The sequence below is a fragment of the Sciurus carolinensis genome, chromosome 3 (genome assembly GCF_902686445.1).
Source record: "Sciurus carolinensis chromosome 3, mSciCar1.2, whole genome shotgun sequence".
Lineage (NCBI taxonomy): Eukaryota > Metazoa > Chordata > Mammalia > Rodentia > Sciuridae > Sciurus > Sciurus carolinensis.
Genome location: NC_062215.1, coordinates 138,122,317 through 138,141,206, shown reverse-complemented (window position 1 = coordinate 138,141,206; position 18,890 = coordinate 138,122,317). Strand labels below are relative to the sequence as shown.

The following is an 18,890-nucleotide window of genomic DNA, read 5'->3' as shown; positions in this document are numbered from 1 at the left end:
GCACCAATAAAATATAGAAAAAATTGAGTTTAAAACAAGATACACCACATGCTGGGCCATAAAACTAGTATCAGTAAATTCATAAGGACTGAAATAATGCAATGCAGTGTTTTCTTTGATTACAACAGAAATAAATTAGAAATCAGTAACACAAATATATCTGGAAAATATTCAAATTGAAATACTAGGAAATATATGTTTAGTTTCAAATTGTTTCTTTGACATAACCCTAAGTGGACCATAGGTCAAAGAAATTAAAAAATCAGAAAATGTTTTGTATGATGTATGACTTTGTTTGGGGTTTTCTTTGCTATGCTAAAATCTAAAAATTTTATCTAGGCACATTTATCATGCTACAATTTAAAAGTTTGACAAATGTGCCTAGATAATGTTAATTTTTTTTTTCTTTTTGGCACCAAGGATTGAACACAGGGTTGCTTAACCACTGAGCTACATCCCCAGCCCTTTTTATTTTTTTTTACTTTGAGACAGGGTCTCACTAAACTGCTCAGGACCTAAGTTGCTGAGGCTGGCTTTGAACTTCTGGTCCTCCTGCCTCAGCCTCCCATGCCTCTGGGATTACAGATGTGTGTTATGGTGCCCAGTGATAATGCTAAATTTTATCATGGCAAAAAATCTCAATCAAATTGAAGCACATATACAAGCTTAGAATGCCTGATTCTCCAAAATTTAAATAATCATACATGATAACCACTCACATTCTTACAGGGTTTCATTTTTTGAGGTTTGAATTTTTGATAAATATTAAATAGTCCCTGCCTTCATGGAGCCTACAGTCCAGTGGTTATTTTTTAATCCTGGTCTTATGTAAAATGACAAATTTATCATTCTGTAATTTTTTTTTAAACATGATTGTGTGTATTTTTCACTTTTTTCTCTTCATTTTTATTGTTCTGTCAATTCCATGCTATTTTAAGTACTACACCTTAAAATATTTTCATATCCATTTGTTCTAGACTCTTCTCACTGTTTATTAAAATTTACCTAGCTATCCTGAAGTATTTGTCATAGTTAAAGATCTACAAATATTTTAGTTACAGATTATGTTGCATTTATAGACTAAAAAGAATGGCATTTATATAATAGTCTTCCTATTCAAGAAAATAATATCTTTTATGCTATTTGAGTTTTAATATTTTCTTCACATGGAGCAGTGGTTCTTTACCCTGGTTGTACTTTACAATCACTTGTGTATTTTTAAAAAAATACAGATGTTCAACCCCCATTACTAAAGATTTAATTGACCTGGTGTGAAGCACAAGCATTGCATATTTATTGAGAGCTTAACCTCAGTCGGGGTTAAGAACTTCTAATAAAGGGCCTGCATATTTCTAGATGAGTTCTGTTTGGGTGCTTTTATTTGGTTTGGTTTAGATTTGTATGATTTTGGAATGGCTCTTTTGTTCATTGTATTTCTAATTATTTATTTTTTACATAAAGGGAATCTATAATTTCTATAATTTGTAATATGCCCCCTTACTGGATTTGTTTCATATACTTTTTTTTCCAGTTGATTCTTTATATATTTTTGCAGGGATTAAATTATGTCATCAGTAAAAAAATAATTTTGTTTCTTTCTTGTCCTACATTTATGCCTCTTGTTCCACTATTTATTCTCATTTATTATGCATTAGCCAACACTTTCATAAAATAATAATAGTTTTATTGAGGTTATACTTGACACTTTTATTTTAATGGGAATATCTATAGTGTTCTATCAGTAAGCTTAATATTGGTTTATCACTTCAAGAAAATATACATCTACTTTATTTTACTGAAGGTTTTTTCAAATAAGAAATGGTACTAATTAAAACTTCTAACTAAATTACATCAAGTGCTTTATAGGAATTCATTAAGATGATCCTGTCTTCCCTTTTCCTTTTACCTATTAATATGTTGAAATATATTACTGGACTTCAGATACTGAACCATGTTTGCATTACTGGACTTCCTTTTTATTTGATACTTTTAATGTATTTAAGGTCAATATTCTTTTATTGCCAGGTTTTAGCATTATTATTACGGTAGCTAATTTTTTGTGATAGCTAATTAGCATTATTATTACGGTAGCTAATTTTAAAAAATTTATTCTAATTCTAAAACAGTGACTTTCAGAGTATCTTGTGACCTGTAGTAAGAAATGCAACTTAAACGGAGACCTGGTATAGACACTCATGCAAAAATTTCATAGAATACCTGCCCTTTGAGTATGCACTCTATTACTGTATTCTATTTTAGTAAGAAATTGTTATTCTCAAAACATTATTTTGAAAAATAATGTTCTACCTTATCTATTCTTTGAGGATTTGGAAAATTCATCTCTAGAGTTGCACTTTTTAAAGGGATTCTTCTTTCTTCCAAGGTTGTCTTTTCTAGAAAATCTGTATGTCCTAATTTCATACAGTTCTTCAAACTTACTAACAAAATATTTTTGCCATATCTATTTTAATTATTTACTTCTCTCTCATTATAAATATTTTCTCTCTCCTTCCTAATTTAAAATATTTGCTCTTTCTTTACATTGATTAATTAAACCAGGGAGGTTTTTTCCCCCCCTCTTCCAGGAAACGTCATGGATGTATATTATCAATTCTCTTTGAGATGCAATTCTGATTTTATCTTTTTATTTTTGTTCTGCTTTTTTTAGGCTTAATTTATAGTTGGATTTATAATTTTCTAAATTTTTTAGTTTAATAATGTTATTTTCTTACTCTCTCGTTTAGAAATACAAGTTTGAAGTTATTAATACCTGCTAAATACTGTGGTAGTTATGCCCTACAGGTTTTGGTTTATAATTTTTTAATTAATATCTTGTACATACTGTTTTTGTTATTTGTACACATTCTACAATATCAGTTTTATTCTCTTTGTAACGAAAGTAGTTTTAGATAATTTTATATTCCAAGTAGTGGAAGAAATGTTGATTTATATATTGGTTATTAGTATTTGTTTAATTATACTGTCATCAGAGAATGTGGTCTGAATTACTTCTAATTTTTGGAATTTACTGAGGGATTTTTAGAGGGAAATATAAAGTTAAATATGGTAAATGTTTCATAGGTTTTGAAAAATAAGACTGATTTTTAGCAATCAGGATATAGAGTTCATCAAACTCACTGAATTCCTTGTTTAAATACCTTAAATACTTACTTACTATCTTCTATGAAGTGAATTAAAAGTCCACTGTTTCATTTCTTATAGTTTCTCCTTATAGTTCTTGTAGTTTAGAAAATTTCTTTTTACTCTGCCTTAAGATCTGTAAAAGAAATTTCTTCTGTGTAAACTATTCCTTTAACATCATAAAAATTCCCTTCTTGGTCTTGTTTCACACTTTCTGCCTTAAATTTGATCCTGTCTCTAATAGCATGGCTCCATTTTTCTTTTTGATAGCATTTGCCTGGCATATATTTTTACATTTTTTTTTTCTTTGCGGTGCTGGGGATTGAACTCAGGACCTTGTACTTGCAAGGCAAGCACTCTACCAACTGAGCTATCTCTCTAGCCCACTTTTACACTTTTTATTTCTAGTTTTCTAGGTATTTTATGTCTCCTTTTTACCATGTATACCCATCCCTCACTTTACAAAATTTCAAAAAATTATAAATTTTCAATATTACAAAGATTTGTCATCCAACTAATATTAATGATTCCAATATTGTTAGGGACTACTGTTATTGTTGTTAGATGGTGACACTTATTTCAATATTTAATATTTAATAAGAACTTAGAACCAGATATTGTTCTTGGCACTTTACATTATTATCTTAATAAGTCCTCGCAACTTGACTGCTATTTCCATTTCGCAGATGAGAAAATAGAGGTTACTAATTTGTCAAAAGTCAGAGAACTTATAAAAGACTGGGTAAAAGTAAATTTATTCATGGGTTTTTGAGTGGGGTGGTTTTATAATTCTGTTTCCAGACTCTATTCATCTCCCACTTTCCACTCCTGAGTCTTCCATGTATAGAAATTATTCCAACCACAGTCAAGAAACTTTTGGTTTGTCCTTCCATTCCATGATTTTATACTTGCTGAAGGGTTATTTTATAACTGTTATCCCTCACTTTTGAGGACTGAGCAATATTTTATGTAAATATATTGAGTAGTTACCCAATATCAAATAGTGGGTGTTATTAAGCATCTGAGGAAATGAAATTCTAAATAAGGAGTCTTTACCACACCACATTTATCAAGTATTTGAATGTCACCTGTTTCTCCTATTAGATTTCTCTTCTGAGTTGGATGGAGAAAAATAGATATTAGATTCATATAAGATATAAAATATTATATTATTGGCGATTTAAATTTAATGTTATGTAAAATGACCAATATTTAATGCAGATTTTGAGTCTTAGTCATAGTAGTGCCCTACTTACAGATTTTGTTCAATAAAACCCATAGTACTGAAAATAAGAGAGAAGATATATAAAACCGAATTCAAGGTTTAAAGATATGACCTTAGAAAAATTGATAGCACAAGTGATGTAGTTCTTATAGTTCCCAGCAGGGGCCAGAATGCTCATGTTAAATGTAATTAAATGAAAAAAAATTTTTTTTACTATAATTCAAGGTTGTATCTATTTAAAAACCAATTAGAAAGTCAAAGGTAAGATTATTAATGGTTAAAATTACTAGAAAGTATAGACATATCAATTTTAAATCTCAAGAATATGATATATATATATTTTTAATAAATAATGAATTAACAGTGACATTCTATAGCAAAGGACTAGGCCCCAGCATCTGAGCAAATGGCATCCAAAGCATAGTCAGTAAGTCAGTAGACAGTAGGACCCCTATACTCTCCCAAAGTAGGTCATTGGGTCTTTTAGTTGCCAACCAGAACCATGGACTTGTCCAGGAACAAAGGGCACCACTGTGGCTTTGATTAGGAAATTGAGCATAGCCCTTGTTAATTGTAGAACATTAAAAAAGAAAATCTAAACATCAAAGACTACTTGGTGCTCAAAAATATTTCAATGCAAACTGCCTTTGTAAATGAAACAGACTGTACTTAATTCTAATTTAAGTCATGTAACCTCTTTCTGGACTTAGACTCTTCATCTGCTTATGAGTAGAGTAGATATAATTATCTTAAAACCCTTACAGTATTAAAATTCAAATTGCTTTCCTTAGGAAAAAAATTATCACTTTTTTTCTGTCTCAAATATCTGGCATAATACCTCTTAAAAGTTAGGTGCTTAATAAGTGCTTAATGAGCAAGTGAATGAATAAATTAACAAGTACATTTATTTTTAATAAATAAATTTATTTTTATTAAGTGTTCTTTCTAGGAATTTGCAAAAGAATTTGGAAACTGAATGCCTCTGAAAGCCAATCCTTTGTGAATTATGGAAACAATGCTCAGGCAATTCCAAGGAAATAAGAAAACATTTTTTGTGCCCTCCTGGGAAGAACTGAATTCTTCTAAGGCTATCACTACTTCCAAATCACAGAATGAAGACAGCAGGGAAAATTTTTTAAAGGTTTCAAGACTTTAAATTTAAAAATCTAAATCTAAAATAATTTTAAAATTTCAAATTTACAGAAACATTCTGTACTAAGTCTATAGGATTCAAAGGTCCTCCAAAACAAGTTGAGCTCATGGTGCATGCCTGTAATCTCAGCTACTCTGGAAGCTGAGGCAGGAGGATGGCAAGCTTAAGGTCAGCCTCAGCAACTTAGAAAGGCCCTAAATGACTTAGCAAGACCCTATGTATAAGTAAATAAATAATGAAAACAAAGTTCCCCCAAAATAAAACTCTAAAAATTGCAAGCTTAACTCTTAACAATAGTAAGGGCCAAAATAACAAAACAAAAAATACATCTCTGTATTTTCATATGTGATTGTTCTAAAGGAAAGCAAAACATAAAGGAAACTGGTCATCAGAAATAATGAAAATAAACATTATTATACTTAGTTTCTCATTTGGAGATTTTGAAATTAAACTTCACTACATTTGGGAAAGAAAATTGACAGCTTCAGGCAGAAATCTATGCTTTCTTCTTCCAGGGAGGTCTGCAACAATGCGGAAGTTCATAGACCAATAGTTAGGGTGTGCCTGTAATAAGTCTCAGGACCTAAATAAAGACTGGTGTAATTTAGGTAAGGCAATCTGAAACATCCCTACATGCTATCTCACTGCAAGAACATTTAACATAAACAGAAATTTAAAGTCCAGCAAAAATGGATACATTTGTGAGTCAGAATTTTTCCATATACAAACCTTAGGGCAACAGCCTTAAATGGCTATACTTATTTGCTATCAGTAGAATAAGAACATTATTTGAGTTCAGTGTTCAAGCCTGAATAATGCAAAGATTCCTTTTAAAGGAAAAAAATTGAGAATTCTCATGAATGCTGTATAAGTCAATCTCTTTGACTTCAGATGACACTTGATGCCAACTTGATTATAGTCAAAAACTCAATTGGGAGCACTGCATTTGTAGACACTGGAGGAACTAGAGACACTGAAAAAATACTTAGACATAAGGCTATTATCTAGATGACCCAGAAAATGTGCAAAGATCTAAATTTTATGAAATTTTTTAAGGAACTCACAGGTGCTCACTCGGGTGGATGGCTAAATAACTTATCTTGAGAGAGTGTTCTGAAAAGAAGGTTGATATCTGGTCCACCTCTGCTGGCTATTCAAAAAACTAAGCCTGCTTGAGTTAAATCTTAAGGTCTGGGTAAAAGTTCCTTCCTACTGGTCTGAGGAAAAATCAGGGAGAGAAAGATCAGTGTAAAACTTAATACTTTGCAAAAATGAAGAAGGGGTAAGGGGAGAAGACTAACACACGTAATGAGTTCACAGTTCTCCCATCAAGGTAAAAGTACTGTAATGAACTGGTGTTGCTTATACACATGTACACACCCTTGCTCTGTTGAGATGTTTATTCTTCTCTGTGGTTACCTTTCACAGTTTGACCTAACTATGAATTTGTGTTGGGTAAGGGACCTGGTCATGTTAAATAGTGATTCCACAGCCAGCAGAACAACTTGTTGACATGTGTCACACGATGTGCATAGCCATGGATCTAGCAGCCACAGATCATTAAATGCAAAGTCTGTACTTATATGCTCAAAGTACTGAACTTATATGCTCAGTGGAGGTGACAAGAACAAGAGGACCTATAATATCAAATTGAGTAAGAAGGAACATAATAGAAATGTATGAAGCACAGAGCAAACTAAAAACACAGCCAAATCAACTTAGAAAGTCTGTAAGTATACTAATTTACCTATTGAAAAATTAAAGAGTTGAAATGTCTGATATTTAAGGGGATATTCAGTCATTCATTGGTTTGATTATTCAATAAACACTATTTTTCTCATCTGATTATATGCCAGGTGCCAGACCAAAAAAGAACAAAATAATCCCATGCCCTCTAGGAACTCAAAGTCTGTTTGGGGAACAGAGAGGTAAAAATGGGAAGACAGATAAGGGAAACAAAACACAAACATGAGAGAACTATAATAATAAAGGAGAGAGCACAACTGATAAAATTTATCACTAAGTCTTTGGTGTTATCATTTTTCAATAAAAAAATGAGGGAAAAAATGAAGAAGTCAAGTTATAACATTTTTTCTTCCATATTTCATATCTTTAATAAGTAGACAGGCGCTCCCATTTTGGGAAGGTGGGAGGGGAAAACAGTATTTTGAATGACAATGAAATGCAACCACTTTGTTAATGGAGACATTTTTAGGAGGCATTGCCATAATATGAACAGTAACACCTAAGACTGACCTGAAGACCATCCAAAGAAATCACTAGAACCTACATACAGATTTCAGTCTATACCCAAGAGCTGACAAATGTTTTCTAGATTGCTGACAAGCTTGTGCTTAGTGACTATAACACAATAATATTTATATCCCTGCTCTTGGCAACAATTATATAGTATTAAATAAATACAGAGTGTTTAAAATTACTGTATTTGATATCTTATTAAAGCAGAGTCAAAGCTATTGGGAGGAGGGGGTTTCAATTTCAGGGGGGAAATATTCAATTGCAATAAAGTAAAACTTACTACTTTGGGGCTAGGGCTCTCAAAAATGCAGAGACCCCTCAGGGTGTTTCTCAAGGCTTTTGCAGAGAGTCTGTGAGGTGAGAATTATTTTCATAATAATTCTAAGATTACTTTTACCTTTCTTTTTCATTCTTTCTTATGTGTAAGATGAAGATTTCCAGAGGTTCAATGATACATAAGGACAATTATCACTCTGTCATCAAAGAGAATATATGTTTGTATATGCCTATAAACTAAATTTCTTAGTTTTAATTTAGTATATGTTAAATAGTAATAGATATGACTCACAAATAGAAGATCTGGGGGATCCTAAATAATTTTTACTAGTGTAAGTCATCCTGGGATTAAAAAGTTTAAGGATTCCTGCCTTAGGGGATAAACCTCAATTGAAAAGGGTATATTCAATCCTATTTCCTCATAATTTATTTGAAGAAACTAGACTATGGCTTTATGAAGACATGATTGTATCTGTCTTGTTCATTGCTTTATCTTTAGAATCTAGCACAGTGCCAGGTACATAGTAGGCATTTAAATGTTTCCTAAATAATAAATACATAAATACATGTATATTCATAAGTGAAGCCTTTGCTAATTGACTTATTCAATGTTACATGAAACATCAATACCAAAGCCAAGAGGCTGACAAACCAAGCTCTCCCTGTCCACTGGAAGAAATTCTTCTCTCCTCACCCATCCTACTGTTGCCCTGTCTGGGGGGCTGCAGTTACTGCACTGGAGAAGAAACAGTGCTTGAAATTGCTTCAGGACTTCTTAATCCATTCAGTACTATCCTCTAGAGAAGCTGCTTAGATACCACCAATTCTTACTATTCATGGTAGTTAAATTCTAGAAAGTCATCATCAACCCTGAATTAAAAAATAATCACTCTTCCAAGAGAAAATACAGGGTTAGGAGAGCCTCTGGTCACAACTTTTTCATCAACCAATATTAATTATATACTAACACAGTGTTATTCACTAACATTAAACTCATAATCAACAGCACTAACTTCATTCCTGAACGAAGCTTATCTAACACATGTATTTTATTAATAAGGAAAAAATTTCTTATGACATATCTCAGCATTTAAAATTCTGTGGTAAAATACAGATTACAGAGACCTCACCATCCTAGCCATTTTTAAGTTGATAGTTCAGTGGTATTAAGTACATTCATGTTGCTGTGCACCATCACCACCACTCACACCAGAACTTTTTCGTCTTCTCAAACCAAGACTTTCTCTATTAAACATTAGCTGCTCCACCCCAAGCCCTGGCAACTGCTGTTCTACTTCCCACCACGGGCCTTCCTGTGCTTAAGAACACTGCACAGCACTTCATTACTATGGGGACTGTTTTCAAACAACAAAATCAGCAACAACAGTAAAAAGCACAAAAATGGGGGGGGGGGGAAGTGGTACTAAATAGGCAGGAAAATGGGCACTCGTACATAGTGTGAGGGCTGAAACAATAAGGCAGGGCACTGCCTTATCTGGTCTCAGCTGGGAACCTGTGTGTCAGAAGCCTCATTTATTTTGCTGCTCAATGAATGTGAATGAATGACTATAAAAGCAACAGGAGTATTGATTTTTTTTAAATTTTAGCAAGTAGGCAAGTTTTCAAATACATACCCCATGAGTAGAGAATGGACTTTATGTGAAAATGACCACCTTTGTTTGCTTTATTCCAGGTAATAATAATAATGAGCTGAAACATGTCTTCTAAAAAATGGCAGCCTTAGAAAATTTTACTTGCTTTGGAGAGATGGACCATGTGAATTGAGAATTGGCAGCTATGACCTGAAGCAGTCTGGTTCATGTGGAGGATAATTTTAAGCATAATATCAAACCCCACTGCACCAAACATAAGCACACAAATACCAGTTATCGATTGCTTACTGTATGATAGGTGCTATTTTTAGCTATTTGCATGCATTATTAAATTACATCTCCCCAAATCCCTTTGAGGAAAATAAAGGTAAGAGAAGTTAAGTATTATCTCATCCATTATCACATAGTTAGAAGTAGTTAAACTGAGATTTGAACTCGGGACTGTCTCTAGAGTCTGAGCTATCAATAGCTGTGCAATTCTAAAAATGTGTTTTGTTTTGTTTCATTTTGTTTTTAAAGAAGTTTATTTTACTGGGAAGTATCCAGAAGCACATGTTACAATGATCCTAACATTACAAAGATTTATACATTGAAAAATTTCTAAATAAACAAAACTTCATAAGCCTGATCTAATATTGTCGCATAACAAAGAGGATCTGAAATCTCCAGGGCATCTGGTTTGTGTCTGGTTTTCCTTAATCTTTAATGATGGGCAAATCCAATGCATTATGTAAGGCCATTTTTTCTCAAGAGATGTAGATGCCTCTTAAGAATTTGATGAAAATGCATTAACTTTTCAGGCTACTGAGTTGCATTTTAGTGCACTGAGGCAGTAAATTGGTATACAGTGTGCAAAAATGGTGGTGACCTAAAAAATGAATATTTGATATGAGCCGCTGCATTCTCTTGGGGAAAAACGTAATGGATTAAATCTCTTAGGAGTCCTTAGCTTCCCAAAAAAAGGAGCAGGAAGAAGAAATCTCCTGTGGCCTGGAAACATCTTCTGTTCCTTGCTGGCTATGTTTATTTAGCTCTTTAATAGTTCATTTGATTAGATCTTGTGGTTCCCAAAGCAAAGGGTGAGAGTTTGATCCCTATAGAGGCCACTTAAATTTAGAGAACAAAAAGCTCTATTCTCTGCTCCCAGACCTTACCCCAAATCCCTGCCAGGTGTCTGCCCTCTGGTCAAAATGAGAAACTGGCAAAGGGGTGCAAACCTATCACAGTATTGGGAAACAACAAAAGGGCGCCCCTCTATTATGGTGCTCTTTCACTTATATGTGCTCAACAATATTCAGATTCAATTTATAAAAACTAGATATACTTTTTACTTTTACCACTGGAAATCTGAAATAAGTTGTAATAAATGCTGCAATGCCAGTTATAAAATCCGTTACCTTCTTATTCTAAATTGAGATTTTTCTATTAGCTGATATTACCCTTTTGGTAATCAACAATGAAGAAACTCTTCTGAGTGATATTAATCTGTATCTTTAGAGTAAGAAATAACATAACAGTAATCAGTCAAAATTGAGCCTAACTTTCATGTTAATAAAAGACATTATACTATTTAAAAGTAATTTCATGCACAATATAATACTATTATAAGAATGATTTTCAATATGTACTAACAATTTAGTCAGGAATACAAGTTTTTAAAATTATAGATGAAAATCTTTACTAGTATCAATCTTACTTTTCTTTTAATTCAGGTCTTTCTAATTTTTATTTCCTAATTAAATAGTACTAAAAATAATACAATAAATAAAATCATTTTACTTTAAATACATGACTGAATAATATAAAATCATTCTAGTTTTTTAGGAAGTAACATTTCATATTTTAAGCCTGAAGTATAAATTTAAACTTACTGATTTAAATTATAACTTGAGAGTTTTATAAATATAAGATTTCAGTGTAGTTTGTATTATTATTAATATAGACTTTACATTCTCAAATTTCACATCTATCTTTCATTATTTGTGGATTTATTTCTTTTATGAAGTAGTCAAATGAATCAGCTCACCCTCGACTGTAACAAAATACTGCTTGGTGACTTGTGACAGACAGGGTTTTAACCTCTGACAGCGAGATTCATTGTGGAGCAAGAGCCAATCATAGATCCTGACGACACTTGTCTCATCTAAGTTGGAATATAAAAAGCCACTTGGAATACAGTATAAAAGATTCACTGGTGTGGCAATTCGTCTCTCAGACTGTACGTGCATTAAAATTTTGCTTGGGATTGCTCAAAAGCAAAAGAAAAGCAAAAGGAAGAAATAACAACCAGGAAAAGGATTGTATTGGTTTTAAAATCATGCAAAAGCTGCAAATCTATGTTTGTATTTACCTGTTTATGCTGATTGTTGCTGGTCCAGTGGATCTAAATGAGAACAGTGAGCAAAAAGAAAATGTGGAAAAAGAGGGGCTGTGTAATGCATGTACTTGGAGACAAAACAGTAAATATTCAAGAATAGAAGCCATAAAAATTCAGATTCTCAGTAAACTTCGCCTGGAAACAGCTCCTAACATCAGCAAAGATGCTATAAGACAACTTTTACCCAAAGCTCCTCCACTCCGGGAACTGATTGATCAGTACGATGTCCAGAGGGATGACAGCAGTGATGGTTCTTTGGAAGATGATGATTATCACGCTACGACAGAAACAATCATTACCATGCCTACAGAGTGTAAGTAGTTCTGTTAGTGTATATCATCAGTTCTGCTGACTGTTGTTCTAGTGTTTATGAGAAACAGATCTATTTTCAGGCTCTTTTAACAAGCTGTTGGCTTGTAAGTAGGAGAAAAAAAAAGAGGTTCTTTTTGTTCAAGATTTCATGAGAAATATATTGAGACTGAAATCTGCTGCATTATTTATTTCCTTATAGAGGTGAAAATCTAAAAATTAAAATGCTTGCACAGCATTAATATTAATCAGTTTAATATGAAATACAGCATGCTTATACTTTCACTGCTTAATACTACCAAGAGAAGGAGAGGGAGATACCACAAGCAATGTTAAAAACTTACATAAAATTGTAAATTGCATTTGTTTGTCTAAAATAAGCATTCATAATAAGTCTTTTCACTAATTGTAAAAGAAGAAATTTGCTAGATGTTTAACTTATTTGAGCACTGCTATGCACCTAGAGTGTTTCTCTTATTTAAAAACATCTCCCATAATGTTTTTGTGTTCTTCACAAATTAAAATACTTAATTCTGAAAGCTCTTACACCAAAGAGTAAAAAAAATTTAAATATTTAATTTAGTAAGGGCAATGATAAAGTAAACATAGCCTAGTGATAATTGTGAGCTAAGTTTCGGAAAATGCTTAGGAAATAAACATTTTAATTGGGTAGGTTGTGACTCACGATGTCCTTGTACCTTGATCATGATACTCTTATTGAGAATACCCAGTCTGCATGTTTCCATGCAGGCATATTGCCTAATAACATTCTAAAATATTTTATTCTTCATGAGAGCAAAGACTATTAACTGTAGTATCAACATTGCTTCTGAAAGATAATATATTTCATACAGTTCTTTTTTCAGTAGCTCAAAAAGAATACTTTCTCCAGGAAGAGGAGACAAGCACCTTGACAGAGAAAGCATGACAAGAAAGATTTTTGTGCCATGTGTCTGTGATCTTGCCTTAATATGGTACTTTAAGTACTTAATACATTCACTTTGAAAGTTTCAAATTATTGTTTCCCTTATTAAGTACCCAGGTTACAATGCAATGAACAATTTTCATTTAAGCCTGCTATCAAAGAGTCCTGGAGTAGCACTGACTTATTTATTCACAATTTTGGAAAACCAGAAGAGAAGAAACTGTCAGTGCTTGTGCTTATAGTCACAGGCTAGCCCTAAAGACAATACTTTCTAACTTTTGAGATGATTCAAATAGGACATCTACAATTTTTGGTGCTAATTACCTGCTTAATTTTGTTCCTTTGAAAGGCTATTCCAGAGCCAAGTGTAACAGATGTACTAAATTTTCTGCTCATTCCTGAGGCTCAGTAAGTTGCTCAGTGTGTCTTGTCCCCAGGTAATTCAGGCCTGGGGGAAGGGTTCCTTCATCCAGACTGATTGGTACAGCTGCTCAGTAAGTGTAACTACTCAGATTCCCAAAGAATTCTAAGTGGATGTTCCTCCACAGTGTCTCTTGTTCTCTCTAATCATCATCATTTGAAAATTTCATCCACTGCTGATTACTTCTTAAAAGTTTCCTTAGTCCATAGTTCTCTGAAAGGGGAGTAATTCCTCATAAATAGCTGAAAATCCATGTATCTTAGAACTCTGAACAGTTAGAGCAATTATTTTCTTTGATATTTTTCTGAGTTATGAATGAAGTTCTACATAGTATTTCATTTTGAAAGACTACCTATGCATACATTATCCCAGTGGCAAAAGTGATATTAATATGGAGGTATTTTGTTCATTTTTAAATGGGAACTAATTTCAATAACTTTTTCTTATTCATTTATAGCTGATTTTCTAATGCAAGTGGAAGGAAAACCCAAATGTTGCTTCTTTAAGTTTAGCTCTAAAATACAATACAATAAAGTAATAAAGGCCCAACTGTGGATTTATCTGAGACCCGTCAAGTCTCCTACAACAGTGTTTGTGCAAATCCTGAGACTCATCAAACCCATGAAAGACGGTACAAGGTATACTGGAATCCGATCTCTGAAACTTGACATGAACCCAGGCACTGGTATTTGGCAAAGCATTGATGTGAAGACAGTGTTGCAAAATTGGCTCAAACAGCCTGAATCCAACTTAGGCATTGAAATCAAAGCTTTAGATGAGAATGGTCATGATCTTGCTGTAACCTTCCCAGGACCAGGAGAAGATGGGCTGGTAAGAGATAACTGAAAATAACATTCTAACAACTTTGTTATGTTTTTATTCACAATGTGAATGAATAATAGTGGAAAATAACTGTCAATTTCCTATGCTTACAAGCCAGACAAAAGTATCATACCCCAATGGTAGCCCCAGTACCCAATAAAAGTAGGTGTCCAATTTCATATCCTATGAACACTCCCTTGCTACTCTTACTTTGCATGAAGATTTTAGAAAACAACCATACCATGGTTTTTAACTTCATAAGGAGTTCTTTTGAATTGGGAATGAAATATAAAGGGATCTCATTGACATGATACATGATTATATAAATAAAAATAAGAACTCAAGTTTAATACATACTCAACAAATCAGAACATTTTTCTCTCATTTATTTTTTCCCAAATGTGTTAAAAAATATTCTTTGCATAAAGTAGAAAAAATGAACTTTAAAATTTATAATTAAAATGTTTTTATTTATATCAATTAACTAACTATATGTATAGGCTTATATTTCATGAAATATATCAAGGCCCTTCTGACAAAAATGTTTAGTACTTGCAGGATGTTAACATACTGGTGCCTGTGTATATTACTTAGTGGTATACCCCTAATAAAGTTTCAATTTCCAGGCTACTTAACCTTTGCTACCTAGCTTATTTCTGATCTGGCTTAGCATTCTTGTGCAAGAGTTTACATTGGGAATGCCAGCTAATTTAACATCAGGCCAAGGGTGACAATATCTCATATATTATAAAAATTAAAAAATTTAGAAATTTATACCCTAGTATAAAATTTTAGAAATTTATACCCTAGTATAAACTTAGGGTAATTTTTCTTACTTATAGAATCTTGTTGCTTCTGTTTTTAAAAATGTATTTAGTGTGACCAAATATTTTTATTTCTATTGACATAATTTTACAACAGAAAAAAGAAAAAAATTTACAACAGAAGATTATACTTTGAAACAATAAGCACAAGTTATCTTTTGAATCTGTAAATGGTCATGGCTGTAATAATTTAATTAGTAAACCAGATCTGCTGTAAGTGAAAACATGTTGCTTAAAAGACTATACAATTTTCCAAATGATCTATTTTTCTTTATATGTGCTAATTTAAATATTATTGACTCCCAAAATGATATTACTCTTTTTGACAATCTTAAGTAAAAACAACTACCTGGTCCATTTTCATTTTTATATAAAATAAAACTATTATCAATTATTTAGGAAAGTATTCTTTCTTATGGATAGTATTTTAATGATCAAAATATGATGGGTTTTAATTATAATTAAACAGGTGGTAAATATGATGTGTTCCTCAGGTTTTTAAAAAATAAATCTCAAATACATTGAAAGATTGGGGCAGCAACAGTGCTGGCAAATTTTATTATTTAAATATCTGAAGAGAAGTATTTTTCAGTAAAAGACTAAAAGATATCAGCATGTCTTCTTATACATCTGTTCCTCCCTCTCACAGGGATTCTCTTTTTAATCCAATATATGTGCAACTACCTTCAGCACCCTACCTTCCTTTTCCCCATTATAATCTATACACTGCTCAGAGGTAGCTCTTTTGCTCTGGCTTTGACATCCATGTTTCCCTGAGTAAAGACCTAGGAAGCACAGGATGAATGAGCATACCTATTCTTCTAGGAGTTATCAGACTTATGTAGCCAACACGCAATCAACAACATGAAAAGAGGAAGCTCTCTTTCCTCCCTTCCCCACTCTCTTTTCCTCTCTTCCCTTCCTCCCTTTCTTCTCATAAAGATCTTCAAGGCATCCACTTTGTGCTAAGTAGTCTGATACTCAAATCAGGGAAAACAAAAATTTACAAAATATAGAAGGTACTGACCTTGGGAAAATTTTTTCAAATCAGGGAAAACAAAAATTTACAAAATATAGAAGGTACTGACCTTGGGAAAATTTTTATTATTGTTCTATTCTTTTGAGCCATAAGAGGAAATCCAAGCTTAGTGTAAATTAAAATTCCTTAAAACTGTGCTTTTAAAAAAAAATGGGGTATAAACAAAATAGTTTCTTCTAATAATGTCTTCTTAAGTTTCATTAAGTTCTATTAATATTACTAACTGTTCTTTCATTTACACACAGAATCCCTTTTTAGAGGTCAAGGTAACAGACACACCAAAAAGATCCAGAAGAGATTTTGGGCTTGACTGTGATGAGCACTCAACAGAATCACGATGCTGTCGTTATCCTCTAACAGTAGATTTTGAAGCTTTTGGATGGGACTGGATTATTGCACCCAAAAGATATAAGGCAAATTACTGCTCTGGAGAGTGTGAATTTGTATTTTTACAAAAATATCCTCATACTCATCTTGTACACCAAGCAAATCCCCGAGGTTCAGCAGGCCCTTGCTGTACTCCCACAAAGATGTCTCCAATTAATATGCTATATTTTAATGGAAAAGAACAAATAATATATGGGAAAATTCCAGCCATGGTAGTAGACCGCTGTGGGTGCTCATGAGATTTATATTAGGTTCATAACCTCCTAAAACGTGGAAGGTCTTCCCCTCAATAATTTTTGAAACTGTGAAATTATGTACCACAGGCTATAGGCCTAGAGTATGCTATAGTTACTTAAGCACGAGCTACAGTATATGAACTAAAAGAGAGAATATATGCAATGGTTGGCATTTAACCATCAAAATAAATCATACAAAGGAAGTTTTATGATTTCCAGAGTTGTTGGACTAGAAGGAGATCAAATTACATTTATGTTCATATATATCACAACTATAACATAGGCAAGGAAATGAAAGAAATTCTCCTTGTGTTCTGGTGAGTTGAAGAGTATGCTTTAAAGTCTATTTCTTTACAGTTTCACTTAATATTTTCAGAAAAAAATCTATATATAGTATTGGTAAAATGCAGGATTGTCATATATCATCATTTGAAACATCCTTATACATTTGAATTTATATTGTATGATAGCATACTTGGTAAGATAAAATTCCACAAAAAAGGGATGGTATGCCACATGCAAGTTTCCATTCCTATTATGATTGGAGAGTACATTAATAATCCATGCCAATGGTGCTAATACAATAGGCTGAATGACTGATATTAGCAGGTTTATCAAATAAAAAATATTTGGTAAAATCATAAGTTTCTCCTTTCTTCAGGTGCATTTTCAAACACCTCCAAATGGGGAATGGATTTTCTTTAATGAAAGAAAAATCATTTTTCTAGAGGTCAGCTTTCAATTCCACAGCATACTTGGAGAAACTGCATTATCTTAAAAGGCAGCCAAATAGTATTCCTTTTTATCAAAATTTAAAAATTACAGCCTGCCTTTGCAACATTGCAGTTTTTATGGTAAAATTATGGAAATGACTGATTCTATCAATATTGTATAAAGACTTTGAAACAATTGCATTTATATAATGTGTATACAATATTGTTTTGTAAATAAGTGTCTCCTTTTTTATTTACTTTGGTATATTTTTACACTAAGATATTTCAAATTAAGATTAAGGCACAAAGACATGTCATGTATCACAGAAAAGCAACTGCTTATATTTCAAAGCAAATCAGCAGATAAAATAGTGGTCTTAAAACTCCATATGTTAATGGTTAGATGGTTATATTACAATCATTTTATATTTTTTTACATTATTAACATTCACGTATGGATTCATGATGACTGTATAATGTGAATGTGAAATTCCAATGGTTTACTGTCATTGTATTCAAATCTCAACGTTCCATTATTTTAATACTTATAAATGTTACTAAGCATACCAAAATGATTAAATCCATTATCTGAAAGGATAATCCACATCAGATCTCAATAAGAACTGTTACTTTTATTTTATAATTTGATAATGAATATATTTCTGCATTTATTTACTTCTGTTTTGTAAATTGGGATTTTGTCAATCAAATTCATTGTACTTATAACTAAATGAAATTATTTCTTACATCAATGTGTAGAAACAACATAAATTATATTAAAGTGTTTTCACATTTTTGAAAGACATAACAGTTTTATGTTATAATGATTAACTGGATTTCTTATTTTCAGTTTATTATTAGTCTAATGGTTTCACATGAAAGTTTGTTCAGAAATTTTAGGTCATCTACTCATGAGTGAAATTCCTGCTAAACTGGTTCTGATCAATTTGTTTTACACATAAAAAAATCAAGGACTAATTATGTCTGTTTCATTTCCCTTTATCTTGACCTGAAAACTATTTATATGTTTTCATAGGTTCAATTTCCAAATGCATTGCATTTGGCAAGGGTGTATGGTCCTAGAGTTACAAGTTCTACTGAAACCACAGGGACACAGGGAAGCTATATCTTTTTCCTAGCACTTAATGATAGTGACACATTTATCTGAGC

General features: G+C 32.3%; 1 protein-coding gene across 1 annotated transcript; it reads left to right on the top strand.

Moving 5' to 3' along the window:
* Positions 1-11,864: 11,864 nt before the first annotated feature.
* Positions 11,865-18,514, top strand: Mstn (myostatin). The gene is made up of 3 exons (XM_047546261.1): positions 11,865-12,357; positions 14,157-14,530; positions 16,630-18,514. Exons 1-3 carry the CDS (start codon positions 11,985-11,987, stop codon positions 17,008-17,010), a joined length of 1,128 nt encoding a protein of 375 aa, XP_047402217.1. The 5' UTR covers positions 11,865-11,984; the 3' UTR covers positions 17,011-18,514.
* Positions 18,515-18,890: the final 376 nt, after the last annotated feature.